General features: G+C 42.6%; 1 protein-coding gene across 2 annotated transcripts in view; it reads right to left on the bottom strand.

Annotated features, from left to right (window-relative positions):
• Window positions 1-12,485, bottom strand: part of SSUH2 (ssu-2 homolog) — a 46,813-nt gene extending 34,328 nt beyond the window's left edge. Inside the window, exons 1-2 of one of the 2 annotated variants that reach the window (XM_078872365.1) lie at window positions 12,421-12,485; window positions 598-650 (exon numbers count right to left, since the gene is read on the bottom strand). In XM_078872365.1, the coding sequence (XP_078728491.1) occupies window positions 598-650; window positions 12,421-12,446 (79 nt within the window). In that variant the 5' untranslated portion in view covers window positions 12,447-12,485. Of the gene's footprint in view, window positions 1-597; window positions 651-4,119; window positions 4,359-12,420 lie in introns of those variants that run through there. The other variant, XM_078872367.1, reaches the window with a different exon arrangement.
• Between the last annotated feature and the right edge of the window lie 972 nt (window positions 12,486-13,457).

Raw genomic sequence — 13,457 nt, 5'->3', positions numbered from 1 at the left:
AACCAACATGGAACCATGACACAAACTACAGTACGTGAGAAAACAATGTCTCACTATGCTAATGAAATATTCGACAACTTTTTTGTCTTATCACAATTGCACGTAAATCGCTCTTGCTCCTTAATATGTCAAGCATGTTGTATGCCATGTTACATTTTTTGCACAATAGTGTATAATCTTACTTACCTTTTTTGTAATTTTTCGAGGTTCTATTTAAGCATGTCACTCTGATACAACTCTTTGAACACATTAATATAGATGGATAAATATTATGCACGCAATTGACTGGAATTGTAACTTGACTTAAAAGTCTATGCAATCCGCCGCTAGATGAAGACCTTCCCGCACTGTCGGTCTTTGGAGTTACTTGACCATACTTCACCATGCTGGTCAGCATGGGTGGTGAAGAAAAAGGGGAATCCAAGACACATACAGTTGTTACCTCTCGTCACTGATGTTAACCAGGAATCAAACTCAGGTATCCAGATTCACAAGCACATGATAAGAACACCGAACAATCGAGGATTAGGAGTTAAAATTTACACACTGTATCATTTTTTTACATTTGCATGAAGACATTCAAATAAAACCTCTTACCAAATGTTGGTGGATAGGCAGCCATGGATGGAGCCCCATAGTTGTAGCCTTGCCTAAAAAAAGACACAGCCCAAAAATAAACAGCTGAGATTGAAGACTTGCTAATCTGTTGCATACCAACTGACAACTGATCAACATTTCAACATCCCAGTCTATGCTTTTCAGTTTAACACGTAGGCTTTCACGACAAATATCCATAACAAAGGTTTTTTGTGGTAGATCACGCAAATAAAATGTGCTTTTCCATTCGAATTGGTAACGTTCCATCATGTAATTCTCTCACCTTATTTGTAAAGATCACTTATGTCTGGTGCTAATTTACAGAAGTGCAGTACTTAGAACTGTGCATTGAATGAAGAGTTATTGTTTAAGTGACTTTGTAAAATTACCTTCTAAGAGGGACTATTTTATGCAGTATATACTCTTAAGCCAATGTTGTAAAGTAGGACGACCTGAAAATGTGGATTGTGAAATTGTACACCTACATAACAGCAATAATTGAATATGCATACAGTTAACTGGATTTACAACTGTGAGTTTAATGGCATTACCACAGATATTTGGTGGTCAATACAACAATTGCACAACCCTCATCTACAACCTACATGACACACACCAGCACATTTTGCCAGGTTAGGATAAAACGGGTTCTAGAGCAAACACTTAATTTCCCATAAAGGTGAGCGGCTTTGGATGTTTTCCAAGAAAATATGTGCAATCCATACCACACAAGCTCACTCCTGCATTGGAATTTCCCAAACACGATTCACATTTCTCCATGCACGGACCTGGCATACCTTAGTGGCATTATCCCAGATTATATAAGATATTACGTATTACATAGCACTAATTTATGATGTAATGTATGTCTGTGCAAAACATCCGGAATAGGCAAAAATTACAAAAATCTAAATACAGTGAATTATTAAGTTGATACTGCACATTCGTTCTTAAACACTTAACACCCGAGATGATCCAACATTTAATGTCTCCAATGAGAGCTAAATTGAACAACTTTTTGTAATGTATGTTACACATGGCGCCAGATGGGCCTATGGACCTGCCACACTTATTTTAGATGCACTGCCCTTGGAAAGGATATACAGCGCAATCAAGGCATGTCGAAAACAAGTAGTGTGTTTACTCTGCTACATCAGCCGTGCGGTGTAAAATATATCCATGCCAAAATTGCTAGACTTTGGACCAGTTAATAATGTATGTACACTTTTTGCAATTACCAAGCCGATTCACATATATACGTGTATTGGAGATTGTTGCTTTTTATCCACCAACTATCGTGGTTTTTTATGACTGTGCCAGGCTTTCTGAGTTTGGGGCATTGGTTTTATCATAAGGATTCTAGATGTGAAAGTTTTACTTATTTGTATCTCAGAATAAGAGGCAAACGTGAAAATCCTGAAGGTACCTTATGTCTAGTGATTTATATGTTCTTGCGTTAATATGTACAGAATGTGTGTACATACAGAGTAGAACTGCTCTTATACAGGTAGGAACAATATGTTCCACACTGCCCACCAGGGATTGTTTGTCTGTCTGTCGTGCATAAATATATATATAATATAAACAGCTTGTTGATTAGTGGAGACCTACTGCCGGGTACGGAGACGGGAGGGGCCTAAGGGAAGTGGGTCAGGGGAGGGGCCTAAGGATATGGGGGGGGTGGCCAGCGGAGGGGCCTGAGGGAAGGGGGGTCAGGGGAGGGGCCTAAGGGAGGGGGGGTTAGGGGAGAGGCCTAAGGGAGGGGGGGTAAGGGGAGGTGCCTAAGCAAGGGGGAGGGGCCGATAGTTAAGAGGGCTGGCTACCTGGTTGGCTGCCTGGCTACCTCAAGTCAAGTTTTCTTTTATACAGGGATTATCTGTCTGTCGTGTTTATTTGTCTGTCGTGCACGAATGCGCTGTCCAACCAAGTTCCTACCTGCCCACTCCGAAGAAGCGTGTTTTGAGACATCCTGGATTCTATTGTCAACGATGCTTTCCAAGAATTTACTCCACTTATCCGTGACCGCAAATATGGATAGTCACAGCTCATTAGGGTGAATTTGTGGGTGAACTCCATTTATCTGGGGGGGTTGGGGAGATAACAAAATCTTGTAGATAATAAGAGTTATAATGTGATTTCCCAAAGTGCATGCTGGGAAACATGCCCGATTCAAAACCTACGGATAATGTGAAAGGATGCATGTTCTCCGACCTCTGCTTATCCACGAAATGTGTGGATAAGAGATCTACTCAATTGTTACATCCAGCATGAAACAGTAATACAAATAAAATAAATTAATCCTATCTGCCGGAAAAGGATTTTTTTGGTAATAGCTGAAACTTGTTAAGGTAAATGTTTATTTCCCCCAAACCCCTGCAAAATCCACATGTTCTGTATTTAAAATATGCATTCATGCCTTTCCATGCACAGCTAAGAATGTTGTTTTTCATGTTCAGGGCGTAACTCAACAGAGCACAGAACCTATGACCGAAAACTCCCGTGTGCCAGAGCCAACTAGGAAACATCTACGATAGTTTCTAAATGTTTACACAGAAACTGTATTGGTGTTCCAGTCTTGCAACACAACACGTGTATTATCAATATTTCAGTCCATTAATCCACTATTGGATGAACACCACTGCACACAATTTTGGACATGGGGGAATGGTTGACCAAACCTCACCAACTTGGTCAATGTAAGTTTGCTCAAGGTGGGGAGCATAGATCTTTGGGGGCGTTAGACACAGACGAACATGCGTAAGGACTGCTACACTATCTACTGCAGCAAATGCGGTACAATACAGTACACTAAAATGCATTGCCTAACTAAAAACATGTGGCCCAAGCACGAAAACATTTCACTGTGGCCAATCGTGAGATGTTGGGAACCGTTTTAAAGCTGGGGGCATTGGCATTCATGAAAGGGTCTCTGCGGAACAGATGTTGTAATGTTTTGCTTTAAAAGATGGGGCGTTAAGCGTAATATGTGAATTCAGATCAGGGCGTTCCTGTGTATCAATTGTCTAAGCCCTCGGTCTCAATGATGGAGTGCCCACTGGCCCTCCCTGACCTCACTCCCAAATGTCCGGCTCAAACCAGTTCACGCTTGCATTTGCAATCCCAAGTGCTGCCTTATACACAGGCTATGACTTAAAAGCATACGGTATATATAGTAAATAACAAAACACACCTCGAGAGCGCAATTAGAGTGTACAATCGTGTATGTGCGCACAGCTGTCTAATGTATTTGGCAATCTATTCAGCACCAACAAGCAGTACAGGACCATGATCAAGTACAGTGTATGACATAATGCACGCTGTTACACATCCTCTCCAGGGAACAGAGATGAAAAACAACACGTGTTAAAAGACACGGCGTTACGTTAAAACCCAAAGACTATAGGTAAAATTCACGCGTGCCCCCCGACACTAGATTGTACGACCACCTTCTCTGTTAATCTCACTTGCTCAAAAAGAACAACGAAAGCGTGACAGAGTCTGAAAAAAGCATGCAAAACGTACCCAACTAATTTGTCGTGCTCCATGTTGCTCTCGTCGGACAAAGCAGCAGCAGCAGCAAAATATTCGGAGCAACTAAAAAGCGACCTTAAGTCTTTAACAAGCTAGCGACAGCAGACAGCAGCCTAAGCACCGATAACGTGTTGCTTCTCGACTCGAGGCTCACTTGCAGGAATGCGATCTCGAGGCACCATCCCATGCTCGTTTAAAGAGAGCTTGCAAGCCAGGCATGCGTGGGAGGGGGTGGCGACATTTGAGTGGTGCGGGGAGTGGCTCTGTTGTGTAACCCCATCTCACAAGTGACTCGTGTCCAGTCAACCACATTATAAGAGCCTTTCAGAAGGCCTGAATCAAAAAGTTATAGAAAGTGAACCCCCCCCATCCAGATGTGGGGGTAAAAAGTCGATTCAACAGGTTTTCAAAAATTGTTGACCCAACCTCCCACCAAAAAAAAACATTGATTTTGTCAGCATATATGCCTACACACTCTACATGCAAGAGATTCAAGAGTATCTCATACATGTCAACCCCTTATCAGTGCCTACCTTATTACAGACCAATTCAGACCATATTGGTCAATATTTATTAATCCCAAGGTTCATCCTCAAAGTCCCATCACAAGGGAGAAACACAAACAAACATTAATTATTTTTTTGCCCGCATTGAAACGGCTGTACGCCATATGGACCTGCAAACTCAATTCCCCTGCACAATAATATGGGGAAACTGTATGGGTTAATAGGAATGGACCATCTGCACACATTGGCGGGGGGGGGGGGACATCTGGTGTACTAAAACCACTCCCCAAAAGAACATGAAATGTTGCGTCAACGTTGTAGTGTCAATGATGGGCCAACGTTGGTCCCAACTGTTCAAATCACGTTGGATGGCGGAAGACCCAACTGAATTTTTGAAGGTGCTTCAAATAACACTGTAACAATTTTTTTTAATTTTTTTGTACCTGGGTAGTAAGTGTTAATTCCTAATTGCTTATGCCTCAAACGTACAGAAAATGGCTATTATTCCCCACAAACTTTGCTTTTGTGACCACGACAGTGATATTTTGAAATTTACCTATTTTCCAAAACATTCCATATAGATTCAGTGCTGAGTAAACTTGGAGTATCTTCTAGAACATTCTAAAACTTTCCAGTGATATAAATAGAAGTATAAATACAGGGGCCTTAAGCCTACCAGTTCAGTTTAGTTCCAGTTGCCTAAGTGGATACATATCTGCATTTTTCTGAGATAGCATCAAGAGGCTGCAAGCATCCGGCAGACGCATTTTGCTATGTCTGCGGCCAATTTATCAAGACAAGAGCAAAAAAGTACTCTGTGGAAGCATCTGCTAAGATGTGCGAGGCCTACAAGGCATATTTTGGCATGCCTGTCGGGGATCAAGACAAACCCTGGGCACCTCATTTCACCTGCGAGCAATGCAGAAATACTCTGGATGGTAAGATGTACAATTGTTGCTCAGAATTTAATGTTATAAAATGTTTAAACATTATTAATTGTAAAAGTTTTTAATTTAAAAATGTTTTACAATTTTCAATGTTATTGAAAAAATATCATACATGAAAAATGTTGCGAGAATCTCTTACACATCATACTCTTAGTTCTTTCGGTAAAGTCACGTAGGTAAAAAATGAAAGACGGAAGCTTGTGTTGCCTCTGAAACGTCGTGATTTTTATTGTTTTATTTTTATTAATTTTAATTTCATTTTTTTACCTACGTGACTTTACCGAAAGAACTAAGAGTATGAATCCTTGCAGTCACGAAAGCTTCAAATCTAGAATCTTACACATTAGTCATGGGTGAAATAAATGTATTTTTTTAGGATGGTACAGAGGGGAAAAGAGAGCCATGAAGTTCGCTATCCCAAGAACTTGGCGGGAACCCACTGACCACTCAAGCAACTGCTACTTCTGCATGGTGGACCCGACCAAACGTCGGACTGGCAAGAATGCACCTGCTATCACGTATCCGGACCTTCCTTCATCCATCGCCCCGTTGCCACACTGCCATGAGCTCCCTGTAACCACTCCTCTGGAGAGAGAGCAGCCGTCTTTAGAAGAGAGCAGCAAGTCAGAGAGCGAGGAAGACGTCGTAGATCCAGATGACAATTTCAGGTGGAAATGAGGAAAGAACCCCATACTACCCCAACCAAAAAGACCTCAACGACTTGATCAGAGATATTGGTCTCACCAAATCCAATGCCGAGCTTTTGACGTCTAGGCTCAAGCAGTTGAACTTGTTGGATAAAAGTGCGCAAGTCGCAGATCAGAGGAAGTGTCACCAACCTTTTTGCAGCTTCTTCACCCGTCAAGATGGGCTCTGCTACCGCCACAATGTGACCAGTCTGTTCGAGGCAATCGGAATTGCCTGTAACCAGAATGAGTGGTGCCTCTTCATTGACAGCTCATCCAGGAGCCTCAAAGCTGTGCTGCTCCATAATGGTAACAAGTACCCGTCTCTTCCCCTGGCTCACTCGGTGCACCACAAATAGGATTACAACAGCATCAAGACCTTGCTGGACGCCTTGAAGTATGATGAGTACAGCTGGGAGGTCATCGGGGATTTCAATATGGTGGCATTCCTGATGGGTCTCCAAGGCGGTTTTACCAAGTTTCCCTACTATCTTTGCCTTTGGGACAGCAGGGACACCAAGGCGCACTACCACAGGCGGGACTGGCCACAGCGGACCGAGTTCTCTGTGGGGAGAAACAACGTCAATTGGGAGCCACTGATGAACCCCGGAAGGTGCTGATGTCACCACTGCACATCAAATTGGGCCTTATGAATCTATTTGTCAGAGCTGTAGATACGGAGTCGGCAGCCTTCAAGTACCTTCAAGACTTCTTCCCTAAGCTGTCTGAGGCAAAGGTCAAAGCTGGTGTCTTCGTTAGACCACAGATAAAGAATATCCTGGAGTGAAATGAATTCCCCAAGAAGCTCACTAGTAAGGAGAAAGTGGCTTGGAACAGCTTTGTCGCAGTGGTTCGTGGCTTCCTGGGCAATCACAAGGTCGAAAACTATGTGGAGCTGGTTGAGACTCTGGTAAAGAACTACGGCACAATGGGCTGTAGGATGTCCCTCAAAGTCCATATCCTTGATGCTCATCTTGATAAATTCAAGGAGAACATAGAAGCGTACTCGGAGGAGCAAGGTGAGCGCTTCCACCAAGACATACTGGACTTTGAAGGCCGCTATCAAGGACAGTATCATGAGAACATGATGGGAGACTACATTTGGGAGCTGATTCGTGAAAGTGATTTACAGTATAATCGTAAATCTCGAAAAACTACTCACTTCTAAATCTTTTGTAGTAATTTTTGTATTACTTTAGTATACATACGTGTTAATTTTGATTCATATGTGAACGAAAAGACACAAATTCGCCCGTTTTCTCATTGATGACGAGTGCGTTGAGTTCTATTGAAAACTGGTCAAATTAATCATCTTGCGTAAACCTTTGGGATGCAGGGTAAACACAACTGTGCAAATTTGCAAACATTTCTCCCTGCTATCCAGTCAGCTGCCACAGTCCTAATTCAATACTGTCAACTGTGCGGTTTCCTAACAAGTAATTAAATTATTACTGGTAGGAAGCTCCTGGTTACACAGGGGATTATTGTGTCCATCCGTCCGTCGTGCAAGGAGGGGCTGGGTGGGGAGGGGCTGGGTGGGGAGGGGCTGGTCACCCCGTGGTGCCCTTATAAATCTCAACGTTTAACCTACTCACGCCGGCTTGTGCCCGCCCTCACAGTCGGGCATATTTGCGGAATACACCACGCTGCCGTTGACCCAGGCCATTGACCGAGCAACCCAACGTTCCTACCAGCTCCCTCCGCAGGAATGTGTTTTCTAAATCACAACACACATTGTACTTTTACATAATTTCAAGGCAGGATATGAAAGATGGCACGGTATTGTTTTCGTGATTTTTGAAAGCAAATGGCTGGAACCATTCCGTACAGCAGATTGCATCATCACTTTGTCTTTGAGAACGCAACACCTGTAACCATCATTAAACCGATGTTTCATTCTCATGAAAAAAAATTGTAATAACACGTATATTACTGTATTACTAAAAAAATTCACGTAATACATCTATTGAAATGTAGTCTTACAATAAATGGTACAAGACATGCTTCCTGATGGCAAACATTTTAAAAAATCGTACATATATTTGCCAAATTTGGAAATTCAAGTTAATTTCCCAAAATGCGGTAGAGCATAAGCAAATATACTCGTGTTGTTGGCCATTTTTTTTTTGGCCTGAGGTGGCCCTTTAAAGTTTTAACATTGAACACTTTATGAGTCATTGCCATCACGTGCCTGGCACGGTGCCTCAAAAATGATGCAACACCCCCCCCTTACTTCCGTTCTACTTTTATGTCGCAACATTGGCATTGTACCTTCACTAAAGCGCACTCTCGTCTGAAACAAATACCGTCTTTTAATCCCATTTACATCCCGTTTACATTATCTACCAAATGTATTAACTTGCTTACCTTTGATCTATTTTGCACTCCTATCGTTTTTTTTGCATTGTGATTGTAACTTTCCGATCCGCCCCTACTGAGCATCTGTGAAAAAGAGCTTCATAGCTCATCGGATTCTTCCAGTCTAAACATTCTGATAACAGGTGTTATAGCATTCATGGCTACGTGATGGGAAGCAAAGGGCAGTGCCGCAATATCCGTTGTTGTACTGCACTTCTATGCCCCCACGTCTATGCTCGCTGCCTTCACCAACCCAAACTCGCAATATAGAGTAGAGTATGGTCAAATAACCCTCACAACCTACGCGGTGTGGAGAGGCTCTCATCCAGCAGTAGATTAACAAAGATATTCACTTCTAGATTTGAAGCTTTCGTGACTGCAAGGATTCATACTCTTAGGTTTTTTCGGTAAAGTCACGTAGGTAAAAAATTAAATTAAAAGTAATAATGGAAATAAAATAAAATAATAAATCACGACGTTTCGGAGGCAACACAAGTCTCCGTCATCAGGTGGGACCGTCACAGCTAAAATTACTGCATCAAGTGAGGAAATTCCAAAAGACAAGCCCTTAAATACAAGTTAAGGGGGGAGGTAATTTTAGCTGTGACGGTCCCACCTGATGACAGAGACTTGTGTTGCCTCCGAAACGTCGTGATTAATTAATTAATTTTATTTCCATTATTACTTTTATTAACTTTTAATTACATTTTTTACCTACGTGACTTTACCGAAAAAAACCTAAAATAGATTCACGTGTAATTGTGCAGTCCCCCAATGCCTTGTTTCCACAGTGGGGGGAGCTGTTGTTGGCTTTGGTGCTGGTTTAGTGTTGGCTCCGTAGAACCCCGTCTGTTCTGGGCACGTAATAATGCGTCGATTATTTCGTTTAGAAGAGATTATCACGCTCATGATACATGCATTGAATCGTGCACATAAGAATCTATTCTAGAAATGGGTTAATATGTTGGATGTACTGTAGTTCACGTGACCCCTGCATCCACTCGAAAAACAATTATTGACTTATTTGGTGATATATTTCTGCAAGGCTATAATTCTGACAAGGAATTCAGAACATCCTGCTTAGTGATTCAGCACGGTACGAAATGTCAAACAAGTAGAGTTGACTAAAATCATGGAAATGCGGCACCAGCGAGTCAATTCGGGTACGGATCGAATTCTGTGGCTCATGGAAAAGCAATCGTTGATATCTTTTCCACCGTACAACAGAGCCATCCTGGGGCCGTGCCCAGTCAGCTCAGCACACCTCAGGTGGCAAATATTTTTCCACTGCAGAAGCCGTGCCGTGTAACCGACGTCACGCGCAATTAAAGAAATTACGTGGTTAAGCCGTGTCCTCTCAGGATTACTGATCAAAGTCACACCTAATGAACGCGTGAATCACCCCACTCTGCTTAGCTCTGAATCAGAGCTAACCAGAGCATATCAAGACTTGATTCTGGCTCAGCTCGGCAAACATCCAGTGGAAAACCACCTGTGCGGTGATGACCCTGCACTGGCTCGACTTGGATGCGCCAGTGTGAAAGGGGCACATAATGGACACAGCTGGCAGCTACAGTCCGTGTAATAACACAGCAGGACGTTACGTGATCAGAAACTTCCTGTATGCCCTAGCCAATCAGGGGATATTTAATTTATACCTTATTATGGAATAATGTCATGAAAATTACAGTCTTGCAACACCGCACGTGTCCATTAACTATATAATGATATCCAGCATTTGTCAATCAATCCACTGTTGGTTAGGTGAAGGCCACCCTCACTCAGTGTCAGACATGGGAGATGTCTGACCATACTTCACCACGTTCGTCAGGGCGAGATAGTGAAGGGAGGGCGGGGGAAGGGTTGGGGGTGCTATCGGATAGAGCCGGTTGAAATGTCACTCAACATTAATGTTAAGCCATGAACAGGAATTGAAACCGGTCACATGAATCGTAAGAAGAGCACAACTAGTTGACTACAGCGCCACCGCCCGTTCATCTATAACAATGACACGATATAAACTTGAAAATATGGAAGTCAAACACTTTTTATTTTACCAGGTAAGGCCCACTGGGCTTCATAAGCTTGGTTCTTTCGGTAAAGTCACGTGGATAGAAAACAAAAATCTAAATTAAAAGCAAAAAACCCACGACGTTTCGATCGCAACACAAGCGGTATTTTTCTCTAGACCTGAAGAAGACCGCTTGTGTTGCGATCGAAACGTCGTGGGTTTTTTGCTTTTAATTTCGATTTTTGTTTTCTATCTACTTGACTTTACCGAAAGAACCAAGAATATGAATTCCTGCAGTCACGAAAGTTTAAATTCTAAAGCCCACTGGGCTGTTTCGCTCTTTTTCAGAAGACCTGGCCACAAATGATAGCTCAACGAAGTGGCTTATCACGTGCAAATTAATAGCAGTCAAATACAGTACTCGAAACGCGTGATGTTGATTATAAATGTGGAGGGGGAAAACCCGGAGGACCCGGAGAAAAATCCACGAGACCACGGGGAGAGAGAGACACGCAAACTCCAAATATGCAGCAGCAGGCGTCTGGGTCGGGATCGAAACCACGACCTCCTGTATACCAAGCGAGGTAGTTAACATCTCCTAGCCATTGTGATGATGATGAGAGAGACACACAAACTCCAAATATACAGCAGCAGGGGTCAGGGTAGGGATCGAAGCTACGACCTCCTGTATACCAAGCGAGGTAGTTAACATCTCCTAGCCATTGTGATGATGATGATGAGAGAGAGACACGCAAACTCCAAATATGCAGCTAGTGCCAGGGTCGGGTTCGAAACCTCGACCTCCTGTATACCAAGCGAGGTAGTTAACATCTCATAGCCACCGTGGTGCCCGATACTGTGTTAAAAACACTGTACTGCACAAATAAATGTGAGCGTTTTGAGTTGTTTGAAATATAAATGGTGTTCTGGAAGGGCCAGGGAGATTAAATGTGACCCAAACAATGCAAGAGCTTATGGTCGTAATGAGACGAGTTTGTAAACGTGTACTTTTCCAATTGTGTGGAGTTTTGTTCTCTCCAATATCATCACAGCGCAGAGTTTTGATTAGAGTATCAGCCGTCCGACTAAAGTTCTTAGGACTTTTAAGTCGAAGCGAGTACTTCGCATCTCGCGGAGTGTGTCGTAATAAAGATATCGGATGTGTGCCGATATACACAATGACAACGAACTGAATGCAAATATTATAACTAGGGTCTTTAAAATATATATAAACAATAATAGCCACAACACCGATACGGACTGCAAATGTGCATCTTTAAAGTATTACGGAAGTTTTGACAGTCTACATGTAACTCTACAGCGCAGAGGAAATCGCTATGCCGTGCAAGGCTTTTAGAATGTCCGTAAAGTCACAACAGCACAATAAACCTCGCTGTTTGCTACTTTATACACGCACTATTCTGAGTGCTTTATATGTTCGTATGGCAAATGAAATGTTGTGTATACAGCTAATCCTTCAAGGATGAGTATTCGCTTCTCAGCAAACAGCATATACCTCTGCTAACTAGTTTTTTTTTATAAACTAGTTATACAGTTGCTTTATTGGAACTGTAAGAATGTTTTTTTCTGTTCAAATGCTGTATATATTTCTCATGTATATTCTATTTTTATGTATGTAACAACGAAACTTATGCTGTACAAGTACAGTACTAATACAGTGTCTCAACGTTAAACCGAAACGTGTATTAATATATATGTTTTAAAGTTCCACTTTTTTGTGTGCTAAGTACAATAATGCCCAACATTTACATTCCAAGACATACCTCTTGAGCAAAGGTTCTCTTTCCATGGTTGCCTCTGCAATGGAAACCCCCAACAGTCAAAGTGAGAGAGCAATGTTCACCTACGACTTCCTGTATTGCTAGCCCCTCTAATCAGAGGCATCAAGAGCACTGATGTCACGGCTGGGAGGGCCCATGGCCATTGCAAGCAATTGCTCTAACATGGACTCGCGTTTCTTCACGGGTCCCCAGTACGAGTGATGATGCACAAGACTGGGGCGTTTCAGCTGCAGCCACTTTTATTTTTGTCCTCAAAGCACCTCGGAAGTACATTTCCTGGCCAAACTTCAGAGTGCTGAGCTGGCACCGCTGAGAGCCTCGGTACAAATCCCACATTTCCCGCTGAGATCTGTGGATACAAATTTCACATTGCTCGCTGAGAGCCTGGGTACAAATCCCACATTACCAGTTGAGATCCTGGGTACAAATTTCACATTGCCCGCTGAGAGCCTGGGTGCAAATCCCAAATTTCCCACTGAGAGCCTGGGTACAAATCCCACATTGCCCACTGAGATCCTGGGTACAAATCCCACATTACCAGTTGAGATCCTGGGTACAAATTTTACATTGCCCGCTGATATCCTGAATACAAAAACCTCACATTGTCAGTTGAGATCCTGGGTACAAATCCCACATTACCAGTTGAGATCCTGGGTACAAAAACCTCACATTACCAGTTGAGATCCTGGGTACAAATCCCACATTACCAGTTGAGATCCTGGGTACAAATCCCACATTACCCGCTGATACCCTGGGTACAAATCCCACATTACCAGTTGAGATTCTGCGTACAAATTTCACATTGCCCGCTGAGATCTGGTTACAAATCTCACATTGCTCACCTGTGATTTAAACTGGATTCTCAACTGTATTTAGTTGATGGTTCTCGGCGGGTCACTGCTGTGATGATTGCAAAAAAAACCAGGGTATTAGAGTTGGTTCTGCACTAAATATGAATAACTAAATTCCAGCTTTGGGAATGAAAAACAACGGGTTAACTGACTGTCCTTAAAGGAACA

The sequence above is a fragment of the Lampetra fluviatilis genome, chromosome 34 (assembly GCF_964198595.1).
Source record: "Lampetra fluviatilis chromosome 34, kcLamFluv1.1, whole genome shotgun sequence".
In the NCBI taxonomy this organism is placed as follows: domain Eukaryota; kingdom Metazoa; phylum Chordata; class Hyperoartia; order Petromyzontiformes; family Petromyzontidae; genus Lampetra; species Lampetra fluviatilis.
The sequence above is the reverse complement of the archived record's forward strand: the minus strand, read 5'-3'. Positions and strand labels throughout refer to the sequence as shown.